General features: G+C 41.3%; 2 protein-coding genes across 4 annotated transcripts; both read left to right on the forward strand.

Moving 5' to 3' along the window:
* Positions 1-1,443: 1,443 nt before the first annotated feature.
* On the forward strand, positions 1,444-23,702 carry LOC120452998. 2 transcript variants are annotated; one of them, XM_039637503.2, is made up of 7 exons: positions 1,444-1,736; positions 3,656-4,218; positions 19,927-20,423; positions 20,649-20,997; positions 21,821-22,047; positions 22,109-22,214; positions 23,318-23,702. In XM_039637503.2, exons 2-7 carry the CDS (start codon positions 4,056-4,058, stop codon positions 23,434-23,436), a joined length of 1,461 nt encoding a protein of 486 aa, XP_039493437.1. In that variant the 5' UTR covers positions 1,444-1,736; positions 3,656-4,055; the 3' UTR covers positions 23,437-23,702. The 2 variants fall into 2 exon arrangements, with proteins under 2 accessions (XP_039493437.1, XP_039493438.1); XM_039637504.2 differs by lacking the exon at positions 1,444-1,736 and having other exon boundaries at positions 3,583-4,218.
* LOC120453001 lies at positions 9,162-11,380 on the forward strand. Of its 2 annotated transcripts, XR_005616522.2 has the most exons (3): positions 9,162-9,362; positions 9,431-10,960; positions 11,034-11,380. XR_005616522.2 is itself a non-coding variant. In XM_039637505.2 (2 exons), exon 2 carries the CDS (start codon positions 9,559-9,561, stop codon positions 10,564-10,566), a length of 1,008 nt encoding a protein of 335 aa, XP_039493439.1. In that variant the 5' UTR covers positions 9,162-9,362; positions 9,431-9,558; the 3' UTR covers positions 10,567-11,380. The 2 variants fall into 2 exon arrangements, 1 of the variants encoding a protein (XP_039493439.1); XM_039637505.2 differs by having other exon boundaries at positions 9,431-11,380.
* Positions 23,703-25,176: the final 1,474 nt, after the last annotated feature.

Consider the following 25,176-nt stretch of genomic DNA (forward strand, 5'->3'; position numbering starts at 1 on the left):
TCAAGAAGATAAGATAAGATAAGATTAGATTTTTAGGGTCGAAAACGCTTGCTTATATCTGTAACAAACGTTTCTAGGGTCTCCCACATTCGAAAAACCATTTACGCTTTGAGTTCATATTCAGATCCACTGATGTAAAGTAGTGTGGTCGCTATTTTCAAAAACCGTTCTTAAGATGTAATACGTTATCCATTGTTTAAATAATATGTTTAATATCTATCCAGCTTTTTACAAAAATATATGTACCGTTTTTATCAACTAATAGAATTTACATAGATTCAGTTCCCCCAGTACTTCTATGCAAAACGAAACAAATTCAATAAACTTATTAAGGATCGAAATCATAATTGGTCAAGACTTCTTTTATATATTGTTAACGTAAGAAATAAAGAAATTAAAAACCTAAAAACACTATAAAGCTACCCGTTAATCAGCTAGTAGAAGTGCGAACGAGAAATTCCATCACTAACAGTTTTTCGCGGTTTGTGGGCGTTAGGGTGGGCGTGGTAACGTGAATCGACAAACTTGCGCAAACTTGTGCATAGACGCAGCCTCTGTCTCTGGAGTCTGCATGCTGAATCTCAACTTTCTAGCTGCTTTTTCAGTTCCGGAAATCTCGACGTTCATACGGACAAACAGACATACGGATAGACGAACGGACATAGCCACACCGACTCGAATTTAGTATTTATTTAGTTTATTATACCTTACCTTACCTTATACATTAAACGCATTAATATTTACTTGAGAAACTGTACAAGCGGAAAAAATCATTTCGTTTCTGTGATGCACATGTGGTTGTCCAGATTGCACGGTCAATGAAATTAAACTTCTTAATGAATTATGAAGAAAAATGGAAATAGCACCCTGTAAGTTTTCATTAAACATTGGGTTGATACATTTCTTTGAGTTCGTTTTTACAAGATATTATTAAAAATGTTATCCTCAAGCCTCCGTTTATTAGTAAAAGTCAGGAAATACTGGTTTTAACTGCCTGTTGATTCGAAACGGTTAACAGATTTCCTTAACAGCAGACTGAGAACAGCGACCAGACTTACTGTCCTTCGTGCCTGCCACATCGTTATTCGTGGCGCTCCCCTGTCGAAAACGAGAAGATGGAACATATCGAAGACATGCGGAAACAGGACCACAGGGGAAGTCCTCTGTTCCGATTCCCACATCGCAGGACGGTGCAGAACGTCCGGCCCTGCAAAACTTGAAGTAAGCAATAGGAGACATGTGGGAAGAGGTCCACAGGGGAAGATGGGAACACTGGAAATCGGAACTATGAGGGACGGAACGAACGAATCGCGAAGGACGAAACGTTCCGAATCAGGAGGGGCATAATCATCCCAGTTGAAATGGACTATTTGGCACAGGCACACTTCGAATCGCGAAATAGTCCGCATTCAGTTTCAAATTTGCATGGCGTAGTGGCGGACGTAGAGCGGGAAAAAGCGCATAGTTCGGAAATCATTTAAAAGAAGGCATAAGTTTGGATCACTTCGCGTTCGCGTGATTGTGATTGCGGGCTCCCAGAGTGAATGCACTCCCGTATTCAAAACCTGATTCTAATGTATCGGTGGCCGGTATTTGTTTGTGCGTATCTGTGCCAACCAAAATGTGGGCGTGTCCGCCCCCGTCGCGCCATAAAGTAAAGTGTCGCGAAGTGAAGTGCGAGAATGTCCGCCCCCCGATTTCCGAAAGGGCGCTGTGAAATCCTGTGAGCTACGATTGTGAGTGCAATGTGTCTTTTGTAAATCAAGGAAAATCACATTTTAAATTGCTGCGCATTAGAACGAATACAGATACAAAGACAGGGCCACAAGGAGGCAGCCAGGCAAGATCGAAAGTCAAACGCCGTCAAGCATTGATTGCGTTGTCGTCTATCCACGAAACGTGGGGAATAAAAAAATAACGAATGAGGATGTGAACCATTTGACTGATGTGAATGGAATGAAAGATGTGACCTGGCCGAGGTTCCACCTCTTCCCTTGCATGGTGGCACGTGCTATTGTCTGCCCCCATTTATTTCAATTTGATTATATTGAAGAGCATATGATGTAATATATGGAAATTTAATCTGATTAGAGGCTGGCTAAGCTAAGCCTCACCTTGGAATCGTGCTCCTCCATGGATTTAAAAACTCATTAATGCACAAAAACATTAGTCCTCGCATCTTTGGTATCATTACTCAGGCAGAAGGTAGCAAACCAAAGGAAGGTTTGAGATAGCAACGCTGCCAGCAAGGCAATAGGGTGTTGAAACAGGTGCCGTTATTGGCCCCGATATTGGATATACGTTCCAAAAACAACTCACAAGAACTTTGAAAACGCAAAATGGATTTTATGCTTGCCAGCGCAAAGAAATTCGGGAAAAGTATCAAATATCACAAGGTTGAATTTCAAGAACTCTTAAGTATTTCTCTAGAAATTCAGCTAGAAAAGAACACTTTGGAGTGGGCGGTCAAGGTGCCTCAGTATTTCGGAAAGTCGATATGGATGATTCGGGAACATTTAAAAATTAAAAGGCAATCAAGTTACGAATTTTTTAAGGCATTATTTTAAACCACATTTTAAGGCCTTGAACCGATATTTTTGAAACTTTTGCTTTGTTGAGTAAAGCGTATAGCCAGTAATGTATTACAAAAACTTTAAATTTGCATTGTTGTCTTTATATTTAATATTTATACCCGTTACTCGTAGATTAAAAGGGTATACTAGATTCATTAAAAAGTATGTAACAGGCGTTTCCGACCATATATAGTATATATATTCTTGATCAGGATCAATAGCCGAGTCGATCTGGCCATGTCCGTCTGTCTGTCCGTCCGTATGAACGCTAAGATCTCAGGAACTACAAAAGCTAGAAAGTTGAGATTCGGCATACAGACTCCAGAGACATAGACGCAGCGCAAGTTTGTCGATTCATGCCCACACTTGCGCCCACAAACCGCCAAAAACTGTCAGTGTTGAAGACTTCTTCGCACATCCACTAGCTGAGTAACGGGTATCACATAGTCGAGGAACTGGACTACAGCGTTCTCCCTTGTTAATCAATTATATATTGGCAACTATAACCAAATAGTAATGTGTGTAATCTCCGTGTGTCCATTGGTGAATTAATGAAATCTCGGATGTTAATGGGTCGGTTTCCTTGGTCAAATCACATAATTTGTGGCTTAGCTACCCTAACATCCCCCTGACATCCTAATCGTCCCGTGTTATGGAGTGCAATAACACATTAGGATTTTTTAATTTTTTGCCATTTAGGGACTTCGATTTGGATGCTCGGGTGACTCTGAGCTGGATAAATGGGGATCTGGCATTCATTTAGAGAAGTCGACACAGATTTGTGGGCAAAACGACTATTTGGCCAACAAAAAATAACGAGCAAGCCATTAAAAATTTGCCAAACTCAGCAGAAGTGGAGAAACTAGAACTCATGGAAGGTGCAAGGGAAGAGAATTGGGGCCATGCAATTCATTAATTTATTGACTTTTAATCAAGCCAGCCCGGAACTTACGCCCAGAGCCATAAGCGGATAAATATCCATTTATCACATAAATAGAATGCCAAGAGTAGTGAATCCTGCTGGTTTCCTCTTTTCTGCTCTTTGTGCTTCTCGGACCAAACTTATTTTTTTGCGTTTCTAGCCTGGCTGCTGCGGTTGGCCTGCCAAATAAAGCAAGAAATAAGTTAAAACATACGTTCTGTGCGGTCTGACTCGGTGGAATAAAACAAATCCTGGCCAACTGGCGGAGCAGCCCCAGTCACGTCCGCACTACCACAACTACTGCTCCGCCGGCACAGTGCGGTATGCAAATTCAACCGACAAGACTTCATAAAAGCAAGGCAAATAATTAAATAACAGCGCGGGAGCAAACAGCACGCAGCAGCATGACATTCTACTTGAGCCGATGAAACTTGCATGAACTAGCTGCGCGAAATAAATACGAAATACCAAGTACCAAGTGCCAAATACGAAATCCGAAATCCGAACGTTAATCCCAAACCAATCCCAGCTCCGTTCTGCCCAGGTGCGACATCCGACAGATGCCCACGCCCAGCGGAATGTCCTGGCGGCAGAAGGAGCGCAGCGCGGGAGGTGCAATTGGACGAGGGGCAGGCATCCTGGACGGGACCGGGAGGAGCTCGGGATATGCCAGCATACTGCTGGCGTTTCTGGCAGCTGTCAGCTTTCGTGGCATGCGAGCGCGTAAGTGTAAACTTCTTTTACTTGGGGTGATGCTGATACGACATTCCGGAATACACATCTACGAACGGATTTCGCGAAAAGTGTTGGGCGAATTATATTCTAAAATAAAATATTTATTGTGTTTATAGAAGTAACTAAATAAATACTACATTTTATCTGTTTTGCAATAATACCATTGATACCATTGATAATGGTTTGCTGAACTTTTTTGTATTTACTAGGAGCACTTAATCTAATATTGGACCATATAAATCATGAGGTTTTGAATTAAGAAGCAAACTTTTTATGATCTCACGTTAGTTTTTCAAGAAACCAATTATAATCGCATGCGATCATATAAAACACCTGATTTCCCACCGTTCGAACAACGAACTAGCCGGTATAGGTTGATCCCTTTGGCATTCAAGTCATTCAAGTCCGCGGAAAAATCGCTTCCAGGAACGCCCCAGAGAACTGGTGTTTACCATGGGAGTCCGTCCCAAGTCCCATACACTAAACACTGAACACCGAACACAGAATCCCTGCACCCTTGTCCAACTTTTGGCTACGTGCTCGGCTCCTTTCCGAACTGCTGAGTTGAGTTGAGTTCCATGTTTCATGGCTCTGCTGTTCTGTGTGGCGCTAAGCTTTTGTTTTTGCATGCATAGTTAATTCAATTTCGCACATTTTTGTGCAAGTGTCGAGTGAAGCGTTTGCCAAATTTAATTTACATGATGAGATTTGCTTGGCTGCATTGTCGTTGGCAACTCGTTGGCACGATTTTTATAAGCTTGTCGAGTTAATTTAATCGTGCAGTGCAAATTTTCATTTAGAAGAGCTCACACACGCGCTTCTATGAATGTCAGACACCTGTCACGCGAGAGGAAATCTTGCTTTCGGTGCCAGGAACTCATTACGCATACGCAGCGTGTAGAGATTTTGATTTTTGCTTAGTTTATGAAAATGCCTGGCATATTTTCTAGGACATCCCTGTTTCTGAGTCTCCAGTTGATTAAATTTCATGCGTGCATGGGGGGAGCGGGGTGTCCGTTCAACATGTCGGATGCGTCATGGAACTCCTCTCCCTTGTAAAATTACAACTGGTCCTGGCCGACTTTGCAAATAGCTTTCATAAAATTGTCGAATTCATGCTTTGGTTTTACCTTGGTTTTTAAAGATTTTTCCCGAGGTTTGGATACAATAAATTATCAGAATTTTCTATTTCAGCCTGAAAGAAGGCTTGCCTCGAATATTGCCTTTAATATTGCAGCCTCACTTATTTATTACTTATTCACGAACAACTCCAAACAGTACACTGAAGGCGACTGCAAGCTTCAAGTTCCTGGGGTTGTGTAATTGTTAAATAGTATTTATCATATTTTTTTGTGCTGCCACATCTAATCAATCTCAGTTGAACTGCTGGCAATGCGAAGGCAATATCATTAACAACACATGACCCAGTCCCCGCATCCGGGCTCATATGTGATATAATTAAATTGGGCACCAGCAAAAACGCACAGGACCACCCACACACTCACACACACTCACACACACTCAAGTAGACCGAAAGAGGGTGAAATTTGTGGGAGACAGTGGGACAACGCGAGAACAGAAATAAGTAGACACTCAAATAACACTTAAGCCATCAATCAGCGCACTAGCCAAGGTCAAAAGCCCAGCCACGCCCATGTCCATCTCCGTTAATTATGCCACGACCATACCGCATACAAAACAACAGCGGGCGAATCAACTATGTTTTATATAAGAGATACAAGCAATTTCCATAGGACGCTGCTCCCAAGACAAATGGCGGTCAAATGTCACGTTTAATTTATTAATGGCCAAAACACATAACCGTTGGAAGGACCGCAGAAAAAATAGGCACTCGCCCAATGGGCAGTCGAGGGAGGAAGAATGGGCGTGGCACAAGGACCGAGCTTTAATTAAATAACTGCGCTAAGTGGAGCCAAAGAGTTGGCGTCGCTAATACAGCCATTAGCTAAATTCGCTGAGAGTCCATAAATTTCACGGTCCAACTCAGAAATCACAAAATAATTCCCGTGCCCTGTACTCCCTTGAATAAATTCTGGCTTACCCAATGCGGAGCTTGGCGATACTTCAGACAAATAAATAGCTGCTGGCAGTAATTAATGAAGTCCGGATTGTTGTCCTGCCTCAGTTTTTATATGCAAGCCATATGTTTTGCTCTAAAGGTTGCCTCACCGACATTTTCGCCTGGAGCATTGGTTTTAAGTAAGCTAACAGCTTATAAATCATAATAGAATATATTTAGGAAAACCGTTTATTATCCAGCTTTGGCAGAATTCACTGAAGTAAATTTGTAAAAAAAAAGGTTTCCGAGTAACTATACACTCATTGGCATTTCCAGCAGCATATACAAAAATTGTTTATATTCATTTCGAGTTTCAATAATAGCTGTGCAAGGCTAAACTACATTATAGGTTAAATGCTACTCCAATTAAAGAGGATCCAAAGGATTCTTTTCCTCGTTTTGATAGTAATACACCCTTTTACACCTCCACTTATTTCGAATATTTACTAAGGCACTAAATTCAGTTCCGGACAAGTGGTCCACCAGGTACTATACATAGTTGTACTTAATCGGCCCACACGAGAATGTTTGGGCCACGTATCGCATGAAGTCAGTAATGAGCACCCGGCCTAACTCGATTGTCTTGCGTTGAATAGGTCATGTGTGCAAATTATGAGCAATATCAATGCGAAAGAAACAATCGTCAATCAGGAGACGCGGTGGCGAAGTGCTGTAAAAATTCTGGGAAAAAAGCATGTCGAGTTTTAAATGGGCGCGCCCTGCCACGCCCACCGCTCAACGCCCCGCCCCCATACTCTCCATTTAAGCCCTATAATTGCTGTGTACGAGAACTGAATACCGAAAAATGCCGAGGGGGCCCAATGTCGGCAAGTGAGCGATACGACGTGTTGCCATTTGGCTAAAACAAAAAATGAAACGTACTCGTAAGGTAGAGGTGTATGAAACAAGGATTGCAATGGGACACTCTCATTCACTGTCGTCAGAATTCATTATGATCTGAAGAACTTAGGTAATACTTTCATAATTTCCATGTAACCAAGAATTATGAACTTACAGACAGGCACACCGGATAAGAAATATTAATAGACCTCTAGACTTTTACTGACGTACTGATCGCCGTCGACTATACATCAGAACCTGTACCCTTGTCAGAAATCAGCTGTTATCGGGACTACATGGCCAAGATGCCGAGATGGCCAGTCGCAGTAAAAGGGTAACCGCAAGAAAACGTGCCACCGTTGATAAAATGTGGGACGGCTGCTGATGTAGGTCGGATCCGGACATATTGTGCCGGATTGGAGTGGCGTTGAGCGCGGCACGGGTAGGGGATGTAGGACAGCATATCCCAATGCAGGACCTGGAATTTATGATTCCATTTTTACGTCTCTGCTCGTTCTTGCAAACAGCCTCCGACCATGTGAAGAGTTTCTTTGGGAATGCGGGCGGTGAAACTGCGTGGGGAATGCAAATGGTTGTGGCTTGTGAATTTCTCTCGCAACAATGAGCAATGCTTCCCCGTGGCCGGAACCCAATCCAATCCAACTGCGCCCATGCTAACTGTCCCCATACACATGGAATCAGATGGTTTCATAAAAATTAAATGGTTTTAAATGATTACCGCCTTTATTGAATGAAGTTAAGAAGAATTAAAGTAAAGTCGACTTATTAAATAGTTTAAATAAGGTGCAAGTGAAAAATAATCAGTATCCACCTCCATATATGTACATATGGGCTAGAATAATTGGTTAGATACGTCCATTGTCAAACACATTGGAACATAACATGTTTCTTATTTTGAATTAATTTTCGTAGCATACTTGCCTCTTTTTCTCGCTCTGTACCTTTCAGTGCGTGCGTGTGACAGCCATTTGAATAGTTCGATTATGCATGTTTTGAGTCTGGAGCGACATAAGAGGATTGAGGAGTTGCTAATATTTGCTGAATGATGCGAACCAATAAATGACAAGTTATGCCCTCTAATTAATGCGCCTCGACATGTGCCACGCGTGTGCGGCTTCTGGCCAAGTGATTCTGACCAGTCCCTTCTGGGTCTTGACCCAGCCTGCACATCCCAAAGCAGGCGCTGTCGGCTTAATTTGTGCACATACATAAATACCAATGAGCCACACCTCGAAGGCGCCATCGCAAGAAACCGGGTGAGAAGCCAATTCTTGTGGCCCCATCCTGGCCGGTCCGGCGTTTCATTTTTCAACTGTCAGCCTACCACAAAGCCAGTGACACGTTCGACTCCCCGCTGGAAGATGGTGCAGAAGGTTATCTGGAGGCACTTCGGGCGTGAATACATACATGGAAATTAAAATGTTGTTAGGTCAGGCGATGGTTCCATTATTTTTTTCAGATTTAATTCTATGAAAGTAACTGTGGAATTTTATCTTTAACGGAAACTAGCTCTGGGCAAGGAGAGGTACGGATTCCTTACAGTTTATAATAAATCAAAAGCGATACAAATCTGAACAAATGGCACACGAAGTCAAATCAGTGAGGTCCAACATTCAACAGCAACTTAAGTCACTGTATATGCTCAAACTTCTACACAGGAAATTAAAGTAAAATATGGCGTCAGATTTGAACTCCAATTCCAATGTGTATGCAGTGTTAAAATGGAGATTTTAACTTTGTTGTAAGCCCACACGTATCATAATCCTGTAAAATGCTAAACCTACCTTCTACAGATTGTCATATATTTTATATATTTTCAGCGTATAGCTTTTGTATTTTTAAAAGACTAAACAGCCACAGGCTTAAAGAAACAAACTCTGTTCCTAATACTAAAACACTGTTAATCAAAAACAGTTTTTAATCCAAAAAATACAGCCATGAGTTCCGATCAAAGTTATTGCCCTAGTTCCGAATCGGATCTAGTTCGTTAGACCTGACACCTATTTTGTTTACACAAACCCGACTGGTGTGGCTTATAAATGTTAATGTTTATATTAACTGTTAAGAATTGATAATACAACTCATAAAAATAGTAATTAGTCGATATTAAGTACCAACATTCACACACATTTCATCTTGACAACCCTAAAGAGCTGGATAATTACTAGGAGTTTAACAAGCGCTATTACAGGTATTATGTTTGAGATTATTGGATGAAAGCCGAATGCAAATTATTAACTCTTATCGTGGGTACTTCAGGCTGGACTTGCTTTTAAATTAAACAGGCTGATTTGGATTAGCAAACGGGTAAACAGTCATAAACATTTTAGCTTAGTAATTCCTGGAAACAGCTGATCTAAGAAAGTTCGAGAACGCAACCGCTGAGAATGGCCGATAAACTTAGTGCGCAGTGTATTCGGCAGAGGAATGATTCCCCGTTAAGGACGCAGTGCCGCATTCTCCATTCAAAGCAGACGGACCTGCTCAGTCAACTGCTGCCCAACACCCAAGTGCTGCGAAAACTGCGTTCCCTCTCCATCGGGAGCATGTCCCAAGCAGCTCTGGAGGAGATCTTTGCTAACTGCAGTCAGCTGGAGAGCCTACTTCTGTGCGACAGGACGGGTTCCGGAGTCCTTTATGATATTCGGAGCATAGGGCTCTGCTGGATGTTGAAGGTGCTGCTGTTGCCGGTGAATGTAGGGACGCCACTGGCCATCTGCTCTCTGGTGAACCTCACCCATCTAACCCTTCAGCGCCAGAAACTTAGTCAGGAAACGGACTGGATGCCTACCGTCCTGACCATCATCCATGCCAAGCGATTCAATCTCCAAGGACTCAGCTTTGATGGCTCCTGGCTGATCGCTCCTCTGAATCTGTCCCACCTTCAGCTGGCTCAATGTACAGCCCTCACCGATCTGAGACTGAGCAACTGCAAACTGGGTGAGGCAGACAGCCCCCCATTGCCCTTCTCCTGCCAAAGGATCAGCTTCCGGCGATGCTCCATGGGCAAACCCCTTGGTTGCATAGGGACCAATCCGCTATTAAAAAAACTGGAGCTGTTTGACTGCCGGATATTGTCTGAAATTCCCATTCTAAGTCGCATCTTGAACGTAAGGAGGCACCAGCCTGTCGACGGACCACTCCTGCTCACTTTTAGCGAGTCCATAAGACTACGTTCTGAGCTCACGAAGTGGACCCATGAGGATGTTAGTGCCCACAGCAAGTGGCTGCAAGTAAAGGAACTGGAGCCCCACCAGGCAGATACATGGCACCAACCAGTCGGCACAGTTTCCATGAAGTTTGCCCGTTCCATAAATTATCTGCCCAATCTCAAGCTCCCAGAGGAGAGTATCCCGAATGCCGCTGATGTTGTCAGGAAGCTGGATCCTTTATAAGGAGTTAAATCCGAGTAGTAATTACAAAAATATATAAAAGGGCAATGACTGAACATCTTAAAAACTTGGTATGGTGAAAATTTAGGTATAAGGATTAGCAACCTCCAGCTCATTGTGCATCACTGAAAAAATTATTTTTATCAAGTTGTAATCAAAATTTAATGCATGCAAATCCCACGTGAGATAACTCCAGTCGACATATGCCCCCAATCCCTTCAAGTGGCACACAACTTATTAAATTTATCAAATATAAACTCGGGAGGCTTCGCCATGTTAGCCCCATATTAGCATTAGGATCGCCATTATTCCAGTCGGATGAGTTTTGTTTATCATCGAGCACATAAATTACAAAAAGTTGCCAAAAACAAGGACAAAAGTGAAATTTATGTGTACCGTATGTAATTAATAATAAAAGAAATCGCGCAAACGAATTAAATGGTTCTGTGTGTGTTTAACTTGCTTGTTAGCCCGTCCAGAACGGCGCTTAATTAGACCAAGTCCCCGCTGCCCCAGTCCTCCCATCACTAACTTTATGTTTGAGCCAACTTAATGGGGTCCGAGCAGCAGTTCACCAGCTAATAAGGTTAACCAATCCCAGCAGCAATGGGTGCTTGGGTGCTACCTGGGCGAAGGATATTGAATCGTACAGGTGGAGATGGAGGATAGATGGTGGTACAAAGCAAAGATCGTAAATGGTATTGATGTGCTGCAGAGTTCGTTGAGATTGATTCGCTGTCTTCCTTCCGTTTCCAAATGCCAATGATTTAATTCTTAAATTGATTGTCGTAAAATATAAGAAAAGTCAAAACTGATTTTTAAGTAAAAGGAAGAACATTTTAATTCGAAATAGATTAACATAAACAAAACATATGTTCTTAAAACGAAACATTAGAATGTGTCTAGATCGGAACTTACTCACAGTAATATGAAATGCAAAAAAAGGAAACTTTTAAATACTATTTAAGTCATTTAATAACCGCGAATATCGTTCTTAGTAAAGAATTTCGGAAATTAAGGGTACATATTTATAAGTCTTGATTACTACCTATTTATTAAAGGTGATTTAAAAGTTTTAATACTTTATTAATTAATAACAAGAATAGGAGAAGTCGTTAAACGTTCCGACGTAATCCCTAAAATGTTAGGCTTTGCAACATTTGGTTTTAATTCCTGCAGAATTGAAATGGTTGTTCAGTTTCCAAACGGTATAATCCATGCATCATCCCATGGCAGCAGTCCGATTAGACATGAACCCCTGACTGGGTTTTTCCTTTTTCAACTTTGCACTCGAATGAATACGAAATTCACGCGAAATTCCCTGACAGAAACCACGACAAAGATAAAGTTACCCCAGCAGCCCCACGCCCAAAGGCCCCCACTTGAATTATTATGTTATAGCCATTGGGTGGAGGTCTCCATACTCTACATACTATACTCGGTTTTCTGAGCTCTGAGTTCTGAGCTTAGGGTCCTGTGTTCCGAAGCCGAAAAGTTTGCACCAATCATTGCTCAACCATTTGAGCACAAATTTTAAATTTATTGCCCAAACAATGCGACAGCAAACAATAACATTAACAAACTAATAATTCAAGACCCTTTAAATGGTTTCAATTATGTGCTCAAAGTGTGTGACGAGTGCCGGAAAAAGGAAAGGGATGGAATGGATGGGGAGGTAGTCAGTCCCATGGCAGAAACCCAAAAACCTAAATCAGTTTATGTGATTTACTGAACAGTTACACTAATTACCGCACAACAAAACTGCGGCTCTTATTTACCGGTGTTGTTCTTTCACTTGTGCTGCTGGTTGTTGTCGACTACTGTTTATATAAAGCCTTGTGTGCAAATAGTTGCTCGTAGAGTAAAAGGGTATACTAGATTCATTGAAAAGTATGTAACAGGCAGAAGGAAGCGTTTCCGACCATATAAAGTATATATATTCTTGATCAGGATCAATAGCCGAGTCGATCTAACCATGTCCGTCTGTCCGTCCGTCTGTCCGTCCGTATGAACGTCGATATTTCAGAAACTACAAAAGCTAGGCAGTTGAGACTAAGCTCCAGAGACATAGAAGCAGTTTGTCGATTCATGTTGCCACGCCCACAAACCGCCCAAATCTTCCACGCCCACACTTTTGAAAAATAATTTGATATTTTTCATTTTTGTACTGGTCTTGTAAATTTCTATCGATATGCCAAAAAACTTTTGGCCACGCCCACTCTAACGCCCACAAACCGTCCAAAGCTGCCACGCCCACATTTTTGATAAATGTTTCTATATTTTTTAATTTTTGTACTAGTCTTGTGAATTTCTATCGATTTGCAAAAAAACTTTTTGCCACGCTCACTCTAACGCCCACAAACCGCCAAAAACCGTCAGTGTTGAAGACTCCTTCGCACATCCACTAGCTGAGTAACGGGTATTACATAGTCGGGGAACTCGACTATAGCGTTCTCTCTTGTTATACCCGTTACTCGTAGAGTAAAAGGGTATACTAGATTCGTTGAAAAGTATGTAACAGGCAGAAGGAAGCGTTTCCGACCATATAAAGTATATATATTCTTGATCAGGATCAATAGTCGAGTCGATCTGGCCATGTCCGTCTGTCCGTCCGTCTGTCTGTCTGTCTGTCCGTCCGTATGAACGCTGAGATCTCAGGAACTACAAAAGCTAGAAAGTTTAGATTGGGCATACAGACTCCAGAGACATAGACGCAGCGCAAGTTTGTCGATTCATGTTGCCACGCCCACTCTAACGCCCACAAACCGCCCAAAGCTGCCACGCCCACATTTTTGATAAATGTTTCTATATTTTTTAATTTTTGTACTAGTCTTGTGAATTTCTATCGATTTGCAAAAAAACTTTTTGCCACGCTCACTCTAACGCCCACAAACCGCCAAAAACCGTCAGTGTTGAAGACTCCTTCGCACATCCACTAGCTGAGTAACGGGTATTACATAGTCGGGGAACTCGACTATAGCGTTCTCTCTTGTTTTTATTTGAAAGGTCCATCGACCCCATTATGAATGGAATATGACATCATTCAAATGGCCACGTCATCGGTTGGTGGCGCGCACATGAAAGGTCCATCTTTCGATGACTCTGTCGAACAAATCAGGCTGTATTTGATCGATGGCGTGTGGGTTATGTTAACTTTGAGGGCATTGGTGGTTTGCAGCTTGTTGGCATAGACCTGTGACTTAAGAAAACCCCACAAGAAAAAGTGCAACGGGATCAAATCGCACGATTTGGGTGACCAGTTCAAGAGCGAGATGACCATGCCCGGAAATTGCTCGTGCAGAATATCCATCGTAGCGTGTGCTGTGTGGCACGTAATGCCTGTTGACACCACATATTGTCCAGATCCATATTCTCGATTTCAGGCCAAATAAAAATTGGTTATCATCAACAGGTATCGCTCACCATTGGTACCGGCCACACCATTATCGTTTATGAAAAAATACGGACCAATCCGCACCAGACAGTCCCTTTTTGAGGATGCATTGCCACTTGGTGATCCTCGTTTGGATTGGTCTCGTCCCGAATACGGCAATTTTGCTTGTGGACATAGCCATTCATCCAAAAATGCCGCTGAAGGTGATTTTTTTGCCAATCGGTGTCAACTTCCAAATGCTGTAATGCCTAGTCAGCGATCACACGGCGCTGTCTATGGTCATTTACCTTAAGCTCCTGGGTCAGCTGGATCCTGTACGGGTGCAGGCCCAGGTCCCGACGCAAAATTCGCCAAGTTGTCGTCTGCGAACTGAAGACCCATTTTCATAAACAATGTGCACGTGCTGCTCGACGACACTGTAACCTGCCACGTTGGCTCGGGAGGACGGAATGAATATAACCCACTGCATTTGACATACATATGTATGTCACACAACATGGCCGCGATGAGCAAGCGTTCCTATTGGATAACCCTTTAGTTATGTCAATTTTTATCGATTTGCCAAACAACTGTTTGCCACGTTCACTCTCACGCCTACAAACTGGCCAAGCTGTCACTCTCACAGTTTCTAAAAAATGTGTTAAACGTGACTATAGAATTCTCAATTGTTATACCCGTTACTCGTAGAGTAAAAGGGTATACTAGATTCGTTGAAAAGTATGTAACAGGCAGAAGGAAGCGTTTCCGACCATATAAAGTATATATATTCTTGATCAGGATCAATAGCCGAGTCCATCTGGCCATGTCCCTCTGTCCGTCCGTCTGTCCGTCCGTATGAACGTCGAGATCTCAGGAACTACAAAAGCTAGAAAGTTGAGATTAAACATACAGACTCCAGAGACATAGAAGCAGCGCAAGTTTGTCGATTCAGGTTGCCACGCCCACTCTAACGCCCACAAACCGCCCAAAGCTGCCACGCCCACACTTTTGCAAAATGTTTTCATATTTTTTCATTTTTTAGTATTAGTCTTATAGATTTCTATCGATTTGCCAAAAAACTTTTTGGCACGCCCACTCTAACGCCCACAAACCGCCAAAAACTGTCAGTGTTGAAGACTCTCCTTTGCACTTCCACTAGCTGAGTAACGGGTATCAGATAGTCGTGGAACTCGACTATAGCGTTCTCTCTTGTTTTTAAATTAGACTGCCCTGGAAGTAATCGATTTAGAACTTACGGCCACAGCTTTGCACAAAATTATGTTACTTAAAGCCAACTGCAGCGGCTACTTATTCGGAGCAAATGCATGCAGCTGTGCAGCTCGCAAGTGGAAAGAGGAAACTATTTCTGCAAATTGTTCTCGAGCGAAGCGTTTAATAAAAATGTAAGCTTGAGTGGAACTTCACTGCAGTCTCCGCTCACTTTATGTTCGCATTTGGCATACTATTATTTACGTATTAAATACTTAGTTGTTGTTTGTTGTGCTCCGCGTAAATTTGTAGCCCGAGGCGCAACCGTGAAACGGGGGGCGACGTCCGATGGTAAGCAAGCCACTGATGGGATGGACGGTGGATCTTTGGAGGATGGGTGCGTTGATAGGTGGTTGGGTGACCCCAGTCCCCACCGAGAGTACATTGTAGGCTCCGTATTTCAAGGCCCATCTGCGGCATTTTATGCTCTAATAAAATCGCAATGTGGCCGCGAGCTTAAAGCTTGATTGGATCAGGAAAGGGACCAGGGACAGTCCGCCATTGTTTCATTGAGATTCCCAGAAGAGTCGAGTACAGTAAGTACGCCAAAGAATGAATACTTATTGACAACAGAAAGCTTAAATCAATGCTTATTAAATGGTCTTTTCTTGCTATTCATTCTATAAACCATAAAAAGATCCTGAGAGTTTTAGAGCCTTCAATATAGTTTAAAGTTAAACTCATAATTGATTAATGGACGCATTTCTCACAGTCAGAACTAATTAAAGGCACAAGGTAGCCAATCGGGTGCGATAGCCCATTACGACGAAGGACATAAGGAATAGGCCAAAGGAGTTCAGGACAATCGCAGAAAATCAGTTGCTCCTGCTCCGTAGATGCGGCAGGCCTCAGCCTCCTGGTCCTCCACATGCAGGAGCAGAAAGTCGCCAAGGAGCGATAAATTCCGAACCGCAGTTTTAGCTGCAGTGTCACTTCGTATCTGTTAACCTGTGTAATACTAAATTTAATGGGGCAGGCTGAGCTCACGACCCCAAACTTACCTGAAGCAGAACTACGAGTATACCGGCCTGTAAGGTGACCGTAGGAGTACGACCAGACCGCTGACCCAACATATTGAGCAGGACTACTGCCGCCGGTGGAGCACTGGATCTGGTCCTGCAGAAAGACCAGCGGTTCCACCCACTGGACCACATGCGCAGCGCGCCCTCAAAAAAGGTGGCCACCAGGCAGAGATAAAACACCATGAGCGGAGAGACGGCCCCGCCGGTTGACTTGCCCCATATCCACCGCCCTTTCTAGAATGCGGGTCCCCGTCTGCGTCAGGAGCATGCTCTCAGATTCCGACTCCAAGCCGCAAGTTCACTTTAAGCTATCAGTATGACAGTCGTGGCAGTGATAACAAACGGCCCACGCCAGGCTGAGTAATCGGTACGGTCTGCCTCTAGTTTGTGGCCTAAGTAGTCCTTTTCCGGGCACAACTGTCGTTTCGGGAATTTCATTTCGTAATGCGTTCCTGCCCTATTAACATACATATTTTATCATAGAAAGAATGTGTTACTAATATTGTATTTAAACGAACATTTTTTAATATGAAATTTAAATTGTGTACTAGACTTTCATCATGGACAACCATCATAACAAAACCCAAATTCTCCAGAGAAGGGCAGCTTGAAGAATGAAAATTTCACACGAAATGATTCCCCATTCATTGCTTAGTTGTTTTGCACCTTACAAAAAAGAAAATACAACTATTAAACCCCTATACACTTGACCTCAATGCAATTGACCAGATGCTCAGAGTAAAAAAATTTGCATTTTCCATGATATATTGCGATATGCTGCTGGAAAATGTATATTTTCTGTAATATCTTGCAATTTTACAATTAAAATACAAAAAGCTTTTCTAATGCGCACAATTTATGGAAGGTGGCAAACAAACAGTTTCGGTGGGCTATATGCAGTGTTGGGGAGTACCTAGATACTTGTACCAAGGTACATACCTAGGTACCATTTTGTGGTATCTTTTACCTTACCTAGGTATACAAATATTATGCTACCTTTTACCTTACCTAGGTACAAATGTTTGTATACCTAGAGAAATAGGTAAGCTAGGTAAATAGGTACTGAAATATTTGTGTTAGCTTTATTTATTACTAAATAGACTTTTTGATCATTTTCCTTTGAACAAAATAATCAAACTCCACAATAATAATAATAAGCTGATTCCACCATAGCAAATTATTTATGTTTCGATTCTAATTGCACAATTTTCCACGCAAATGCTGTTCGGTTATTATTAGCCTAAATCAAACACTCATATTTTATCATACCTTAACAATTTGTGAAAGAACCCAAAACTGTCCATAAGAGACGAAAAATGTCCGTAAAAGAAAGCTCAAAAAAAAGGAACTACCTTTTGTTTTAAATGGCCAATTTTTTAAGCCAGATGTCAATTGTGTATTGTGTGTAAATAAAGCGATTAAATTCGACGAAAATTCGACTGGAAATTTTCACAAACATCTTATATGTTCATATGTATGTGTGTATTTCTGTGAAGTAAAGTAAATGAAAATAAGTATAAGTTCTGTGCTTCAGGATATAAAAGTTCGCTTATACTTTTTACATTAAAGAACATTTTATTGACAAAATCAAATTTTGTAATGTGTAAAAAGGGTATTTTCTCGGAAAATATTTAATACATTGTGTTCTTTTAATATAGTAAGTACGGCCGCTCGAGCCATCTATACTGTAGCGGTAGTGCTACAGCTCCACATACGGCACGGTTCTGGGTGAGGAGTATAATCTTCGTTGCGCGTGTGCGTCGGGGTGCACGCAGAACTAGAAAGGCTTTGTTATATTTGTCAAGTTCTAAGTCTTAAGTCTTACTAGTCCAGAGATGCATAAACGGAACGACGAACGTTGCATGCGCTTTAAATCCACAAATCAGCTGGATATTTGGTATTTTCCTTTGCACTCGAAGGACATAATCCATATGGCTATAGGGCCATTAAAATTAACTGAGTAAAGAACGTCAACTGACTTTGTCCGGCACATTTTATTGACAAAATCAAATTTTGTAATGTGTAAAAAGGGTATTTTCTCGGAAAATATTTTATGCGCGAAATGTGTATTTATACATATGTTCATACATACGCACATGGAAAAAAATGATTTTGTAAATAAAAGCGCATTTAATTTAGAAAATATAAAAATTGTGCTTTGATGTGTCGACGTTTTCTTATACCAAATCAAAAATGAAAGGCTTATATATCAATATTTATTGGAAATGGATGATGTATATTGATGTAGCCATTCATTTTTACATACGCACATACAATAATTGGCGCCAAAATATTGATAATATATATTGATGTAGCCATTCATTTCTACATACAATAATTGGCGCCAAAATATTGAATATACACTGGTAGGCACAATTATTTTGACAAAATGTTCTTTCGTGTTCCTCAGTTCTCTTTGATCAGCTTGAACTAAAATTCTTCCTGCTTTTTTTTATATGCTATTATTAATATGCTATTTATGAACTTTTGCGCACTCTTTGAACGCTGCTGATAAAAGAGTTCTGAGGAACACGAAAGAACATTTTGTCAAAATAATTGTGCCTACCAGTGTATATATTGATGTAGCTATTCAATTTTACATACGCACATACAATAATTGGGGCCAAAATATTGATAATATATATTGAAGTAGCCATTCATTTTTACATACGCACATACAATATTTCGCCAAAATTAAAATTCCGTCACAAAATTAAATGTTATGAACTTTAAAAAAATATTTTATTCTATTAATACTTTTTTGTAGATGGTGCATCCAAATAGCTATGCGTCATATGAGGCCATGAAATCAAAAGTGGCAAAAAAGGAAGAGAATAAATCATCAGAGCCTAAGCGAGCAAATTTCTTCTGTTTCCAAAGCTCAAGCCAGGTAGCTGAACAACAAAATTTGCGTTCGGCAATAATTTGAAGAAAGAAATATGAATTGTTATTTTAATTTTAAAAAGTACCGAATAAAAAATTTATAAATTCGTATACTTGTTTTTACCTTTTATCTTTACCTAGGTACAGAAAAATTTGAAAACCTTTTACCTTGCCTAGGTACTTATTTTTGTAAAAACCTTGTACCTTACTTAGGTAAAAATATAGCGTACCTGTCCCAACACTGGCTATATGCAACATAACTTTACCCTTTGCATTGACCTAAAGTTTACTATTAAATACTAATAATGCTTTATATTACATTTTAGACTTTAACAAGTATGTATGCGTTCGAACATGCAACATGTAGGAAGACGAGTTTTCGACTTTATTCAGTATATATTTATATACTTATCCCCTTTATAGTTCCTAGTTTTTCCAACTGAAACAGCTTTACTGATGTAGCAATCAGTTGAAGAAAACTGCCGAGGCTCATTAGACTTTACAAATGAAACATTAAGGTAAATTGTATTGTCAGGTAAAAATTATCCATTTGATAAATTGTAATTATCCATTTGATAAGTGTAAGCCGACATGTTGTAATTGTATAATTGTATGTACATATAAATGCATATATCAGAGGCAAAAGGTATTTTATTATGCTTAGTTCCGAAAAAAACTTCCTATAGAACTCAATTGACAGCTGCATTTCGATTGTCAGTTTGTCTAAACTAAAAGCGTACAACAATTATTTGTCCAGCAAAAACTTCGATAAGGTCCGCCAGCTCATGTGCCCATCATTCTTGACCTATTTTGCAGCACTGGCAGCCACGGCCACTCCGATGGAGAGCACCTCCCTAATTTCCTCGCCTGCGAGGGGCACAACCACTATGGAATCGGCAGGATCTCCTGTCCTGATGCTGGGCGATGACCAACAGCAGCAGGAGGACGACACAACGGTGGTCTATCCCTGGAGCGACAGGCCCGACACTGCGACGCTGACAAGGGGTTTCTCGATTCCCACGTACTTGCCGCCCTTTCCGGAATTCATGCCAGCCGATTTGCCGCACATGCTGCGGAATGCCTCCTCTGAAGCAGCTCTCCGCGCGGACATCAGCCCGTCCGGCAGTCCGATGCCATCTAAATCCAACGAGCAGTCCCGTCTCTACGCCTACGACAGCGAACAAAAGGCCCAGCAGTTGCGGCGCGAGAAGGAGCTGGCCAAGGAGCGGGAGCTCCTGCCCCGGCGCCAGCTTAGCCTGCTCCCGCTGAACGCCACCGTCCAAGCTGGCCAACATGCCTATTTGCCGTGCAAGGTGAGTGAAGTACTGGGATTGGGGTGGGTTCAGAGTGGGTTCAACATGGGGAGAATGGGAGGCCATCCAGTTGACTGGATTGAAAGTTATTGAAAGCTCCGAGTGGGAAATCGGTTTCTAAACTACATAATTGTAAGTCTTGTTTGTGACACGAAATGCAGCAATAATGAATACATCTCAAACAATATACAATTGTCATGGATATTGACAATTTGCCCCTTGCAGCTCAACCAGCACTCCGGAAAACCGCTCTCCTGGGTTCGGTTGCGGGATGAACATATCATTGCTGTGGATCACACAACCTTCATCAACGATGCTCGGTTCGCCTCGCTGCTCCAGTCTTCCACCTCGACAACACTTGTATCCGGAGGGGTCCTTTCCACCACTGCGACGGCCCCGGCTGTCCTGGAAAACTCCTCCCACGCTATTCCTGGGGGTCAGGAGAGGGGCAATAGCAGCAGCCTCAGCTGGACGCTGCAAATCAAGTATGTAAAGCTGGAGGACGCCGGCTGGTACGAGTGTCAGCTGGCAACGGAGCCCAAAATGAGCGCCAAGGTGCAGCTGTTTGTGATAAGTAAGTGAAACCAAAGCTAACCTACAAATCCTCATACACCACAAGAAAAAACAAGAGAGAACGCTATAGTCGAGTTTCCCGACTATCTGAGTTTTTCTGTCTGGTTAAATCTATTATATATTCCCAAATACGAAAGCTAGTTTCAAACGTAACCCTCAAACGATTGTAACTTCTGTGAACACCTAACAATCAGAATCCTATAATGCTGCACATTTCAACTCAAGCTCAATAGAAAGTGGGTTGACTTTTGGTTGAAATAATTTCCTGCGCAAGCCGCGATAATCTGTTTTATTTAAAACAAGAGAGAACGCTATAGTCGAGTTCCCCGACTATCTGATACCCGTTACTCAGCTAATGGAAGGGAGAAGGAGAGTCTTAAACACTGACAGTTTTTGGCGGTTTGTAGGCCTTAGAGTGGGCGTGGCAGAGAGTTATTTGGCAATTCGATAGAAATTTACAAGACTAATATAAAAATGAAAAAATATTAAAACAATTTTCAAAAGTGTGGGCGTGGCAGCTTTGGGCGGTTTGTGGGCGTTAGAGTGAGCGTGGCAGCATGAATCGACAAACTTGCGCTGCGTCTATGTCTCTGGAGTCTGCATGCTTAATCTGAACTTTCTAGCTTTTATAGTTCCTGAGATCTCGACGTTCATACGGACAGACAGACGGACAGATGGATCAAGAATATATATACTTTATATGGTCGGAAACGCTTCCTTCTGCCTGTTACATACTTTTCAACGAATCTAGTATACCCTTTTACTCTACGAGTAACGGGTATAAAAATTAAACACCCATATACTACTCCTTTCCCAAAACACAGCACCCCGAACCGAGCTAATCGGCGATCGGCAGCGCTTCGTGAAGGCGGGCAGCAGGGTGGAGCTGCACTGCATCGTGCGTGGCACCCTGGAGGCCCCAAAGTATATATTCTGGTACCGCGGCGACCAACAAGTGACTGCCGAAAACGAGGCCAGCGGCGCCCAGAGCGGATGGTACACGCAAATCGACCGGAATATCTTCGGCAGCACCGAGCACAATCGGAACACAGTGAGCAGATTATGCAGATCCAAAATTCTTAAGCGGATTTCTCACGATATAAATTTTGCAGATTGGTTCCCTGGTCATTCCTCTTGTGCGCAAGATTCACTCCGGCAACTATACGTGTGAGCCGGAAAACAGTGCGGCCGCTTCTATGCAATTGCACGTCCTGAGCGGTAGGTGACGAAAATTATTGCAGGTCAGCTCTCCAGCCGATGTTACTACTATGGGTTCAGAATGGGTTTATGGAAGAGTTATTTTGTTCAAAACAGAAAGAGCTTATCAAAAATGAGACAGGACATACAGTTTCCTTCAATACCAGATACTTACCATACAGTTCCAGTAAACAGACGGACATAGCCAAATCGACTTTGCTGGTGATCATTGCCTTTATTTTTCCCCGATTTCGCAGTTAAGCAAGTTCGGTGAAATTCGTGTCCGCAACTGGTGGTTAGAATTTGGCTAGGATAAGAAATAGTTCTAGCGCAGATGTGGCATATATTTTCGACAATTTTAGTTAAGTCTTCGGTGCTGTGTGCTAGTGGCATCTCTAATAAACCTATGCCTTACACTGACCTATACTAAACACTCAAGAATATATAATAAATAAATAAATAAAGAATGTGGACTATTAATAAAAAAAATTATCATATTAAATAAATAAATGAGAACACAAAAATAAGGTAAAAGAAAATAAATAAACAAATAAAATCTTTTTCAGGTATCGTTGTGCAAAATTTCTTGTTACTGAAGTCCTGACGTGGTTTAAGTGTACGCTATTGACACTACTAATTTAAAACAGAAAATAATTAGAATGGAAGGATTTTATATTTTGACATAGAAAAGAAATATCTTGGCTCAACACCAGGCAAAAGGCAACAAGTGGTTTCTTGATTCTTTGAAATCCTAGTGAACTTTTCACTAGTCCTACAATTAACATCCTATGTATATTAATCTTTTGAATTTCATTAATAAATGACAAATTATACAAAACACAAAAGGCAAAAGACAACAATTGGCTTGTACAATTTATACATTTAATTTTTTTAATTTTATACAAAAGATTAACGAACATAACAAAATTAAAAGGGAATAAAAATAACAAAATAAATTATTAAAACATTAAATGCACTAATTATGACGCGGCGTTTAAGCACAAATTTTATTTGTGATCTGGCCTTGCCGGATCGATCTGCCACCATGACATATATTCCATATATTCAACTAAATCGTCTACTAGCTCGATTCATCTGAAGTAATTAAATATATCTCATTTCAGGGGAGTACTCCGCCTCCGCCATAAAATCGACTGCTACTGGGCGACATAGACTGGGCCACGGGTACACCAGTCTACACAAGTGGCTAATCTTTCTTTTGGTGGCCCTAAACAAGACATGAGTAATCCTGGGAGAAGTCCTGCCATGCAGAGCGCTGGAATTATCATATGATCGGGTGTTTTGTCTAAGACATTAGTTTTATCTCTAGATAAAATGCACTTACACTCAAGCCATTACATTGTTTATTAAGCTTACTTCTTAAAGTCTAAGCCGAACTTAGAAAGAAAACTTTTTTTATACAAATTCTAGACTTAACAATGTTTCCTTTCCTCTAGTAATAGGCCTTCATCACTAAGTATTATAATAAGCATAAAATTCTGAATACTATTTATTTGTTATTTGCGTTAATAAATCCAAAGGCATATTATTTTCAAATTTTTGAGGATTTAATTTCTTTGCAGGCTTTCATAATATATATTTATTTGTATTGTGTTTATTAAGAAATCCTATAAATCATAAATAACATTCAATCATATATAAAATTGGACTCAAAAAGGCAGCACTTTCTACATAATACTTAATTTTCCCCATTTGTAAAAATAACAAAACTTTAAGAACTATCTTAGCAAGAACTTATTTTATGGATGTATAGCAACTGATAATTAATAAAAAACTTATTGTTAAAATATTTTTTTTTTTAATTTTTTTTCCTCTTTTATATAAAAGATATTTTATCATTTCTGCATAACCTTTTTTTTTTGTTGAGTCTCTCAGATTGGTTTACATTTTACATTGCAAATTTGTAGACTTTTAAACTGCGCCTCTAAGTTCCTGTCTTATTCTCTTGCCCCTTTCAAAGTAAGTTTCTTACCCTAATCCTCACTTATTTAAATGGTATTTTCATCCCATGAAGGCCTAAGCCTCTCTTAAATTCCAGAAAACAATATTTTGAAATGCAAATACAAGTACTTGTCATAACTCATAGGAATATGAAAAAGTGTGAAGGCGTTTACTTAGCCACACGTAAATAAAAACCAAGAAAAGGGGAGCATTTTCTTGGCCATTGTTTCGCCTTGGCCATTGTTTTATGGCCTGGCCAACTATAATTTTTTGCGATATTTCTGATTGCTCGCGGACTTTACGCTGCTCATTTATCAAGCCGCTACTGACCAGAAAATGGAGCCTCAGTAACCATGGCCAAGATGCGGCGAAAGTTTTATGGCCAAGTTTGAATCCTCCGGCCAAAGCTGGCCCACATTTCAAGTTCGCACACCTTGGTCTCCTGCCCTCACCCTGCTCCATCGGCAACTCAACAGACAATTTACAACTGGACGGATGGCGGGAGGAAGCCAGGAGTGGCTGTGAAGGTGGGAAAAGGATAGGCGGAAGAGGAGACTGGGCTAATCACTTTTTGATTTATTCGCCATGGCCGCCGCTGCCTGAAACTTTTCCCCGCAGTTCATATTTTTATTTTCACTCTGTGGCTGTCCCGCATTTTTCCTGCAGTTTTCCCCGTTGCTTCTGCGGTGTGGCCACTGTCAGCTGGGGGATATTGACAGCGGCGGATCGGAAGTCTGCAGGGGATTAGCTCTCGCCAATATTAAAAAATTCCGCGGCTGGCTATCCGAATGCCTCGCAGCAAACTGTCAACAATTTCTTAAAGTTCATTCCGCCCAGCCAACTGATTATGACCCAATCCCCAGTGGTTGTGCTGTATCAAAGAGATTGGCGCATTTTAATAATTCACATGGCAAACTGCTGAAATATAAATTTCGGCCGCGCACGCAACGCCGAGAGGGATGCGTTTTAAAGACACCCACGTCTTTACATCGGCAATTCACCTTACCGTAAGCACAGACTT

This window comes from Drosophila santomea, chromosome 3R (genome assembly GCF_016746245.2).
Source record: "Drosophila santomea strain STO CAGO 1482 chromosome 3R, Prin_Dsan_1.1, whole genome shotgun sequence".
NCBI lineage: Eukaryota > Metazoa > Arthropoda > Insecta > Diptera > Drosophilidae > Drosophila > Drosophila santomea.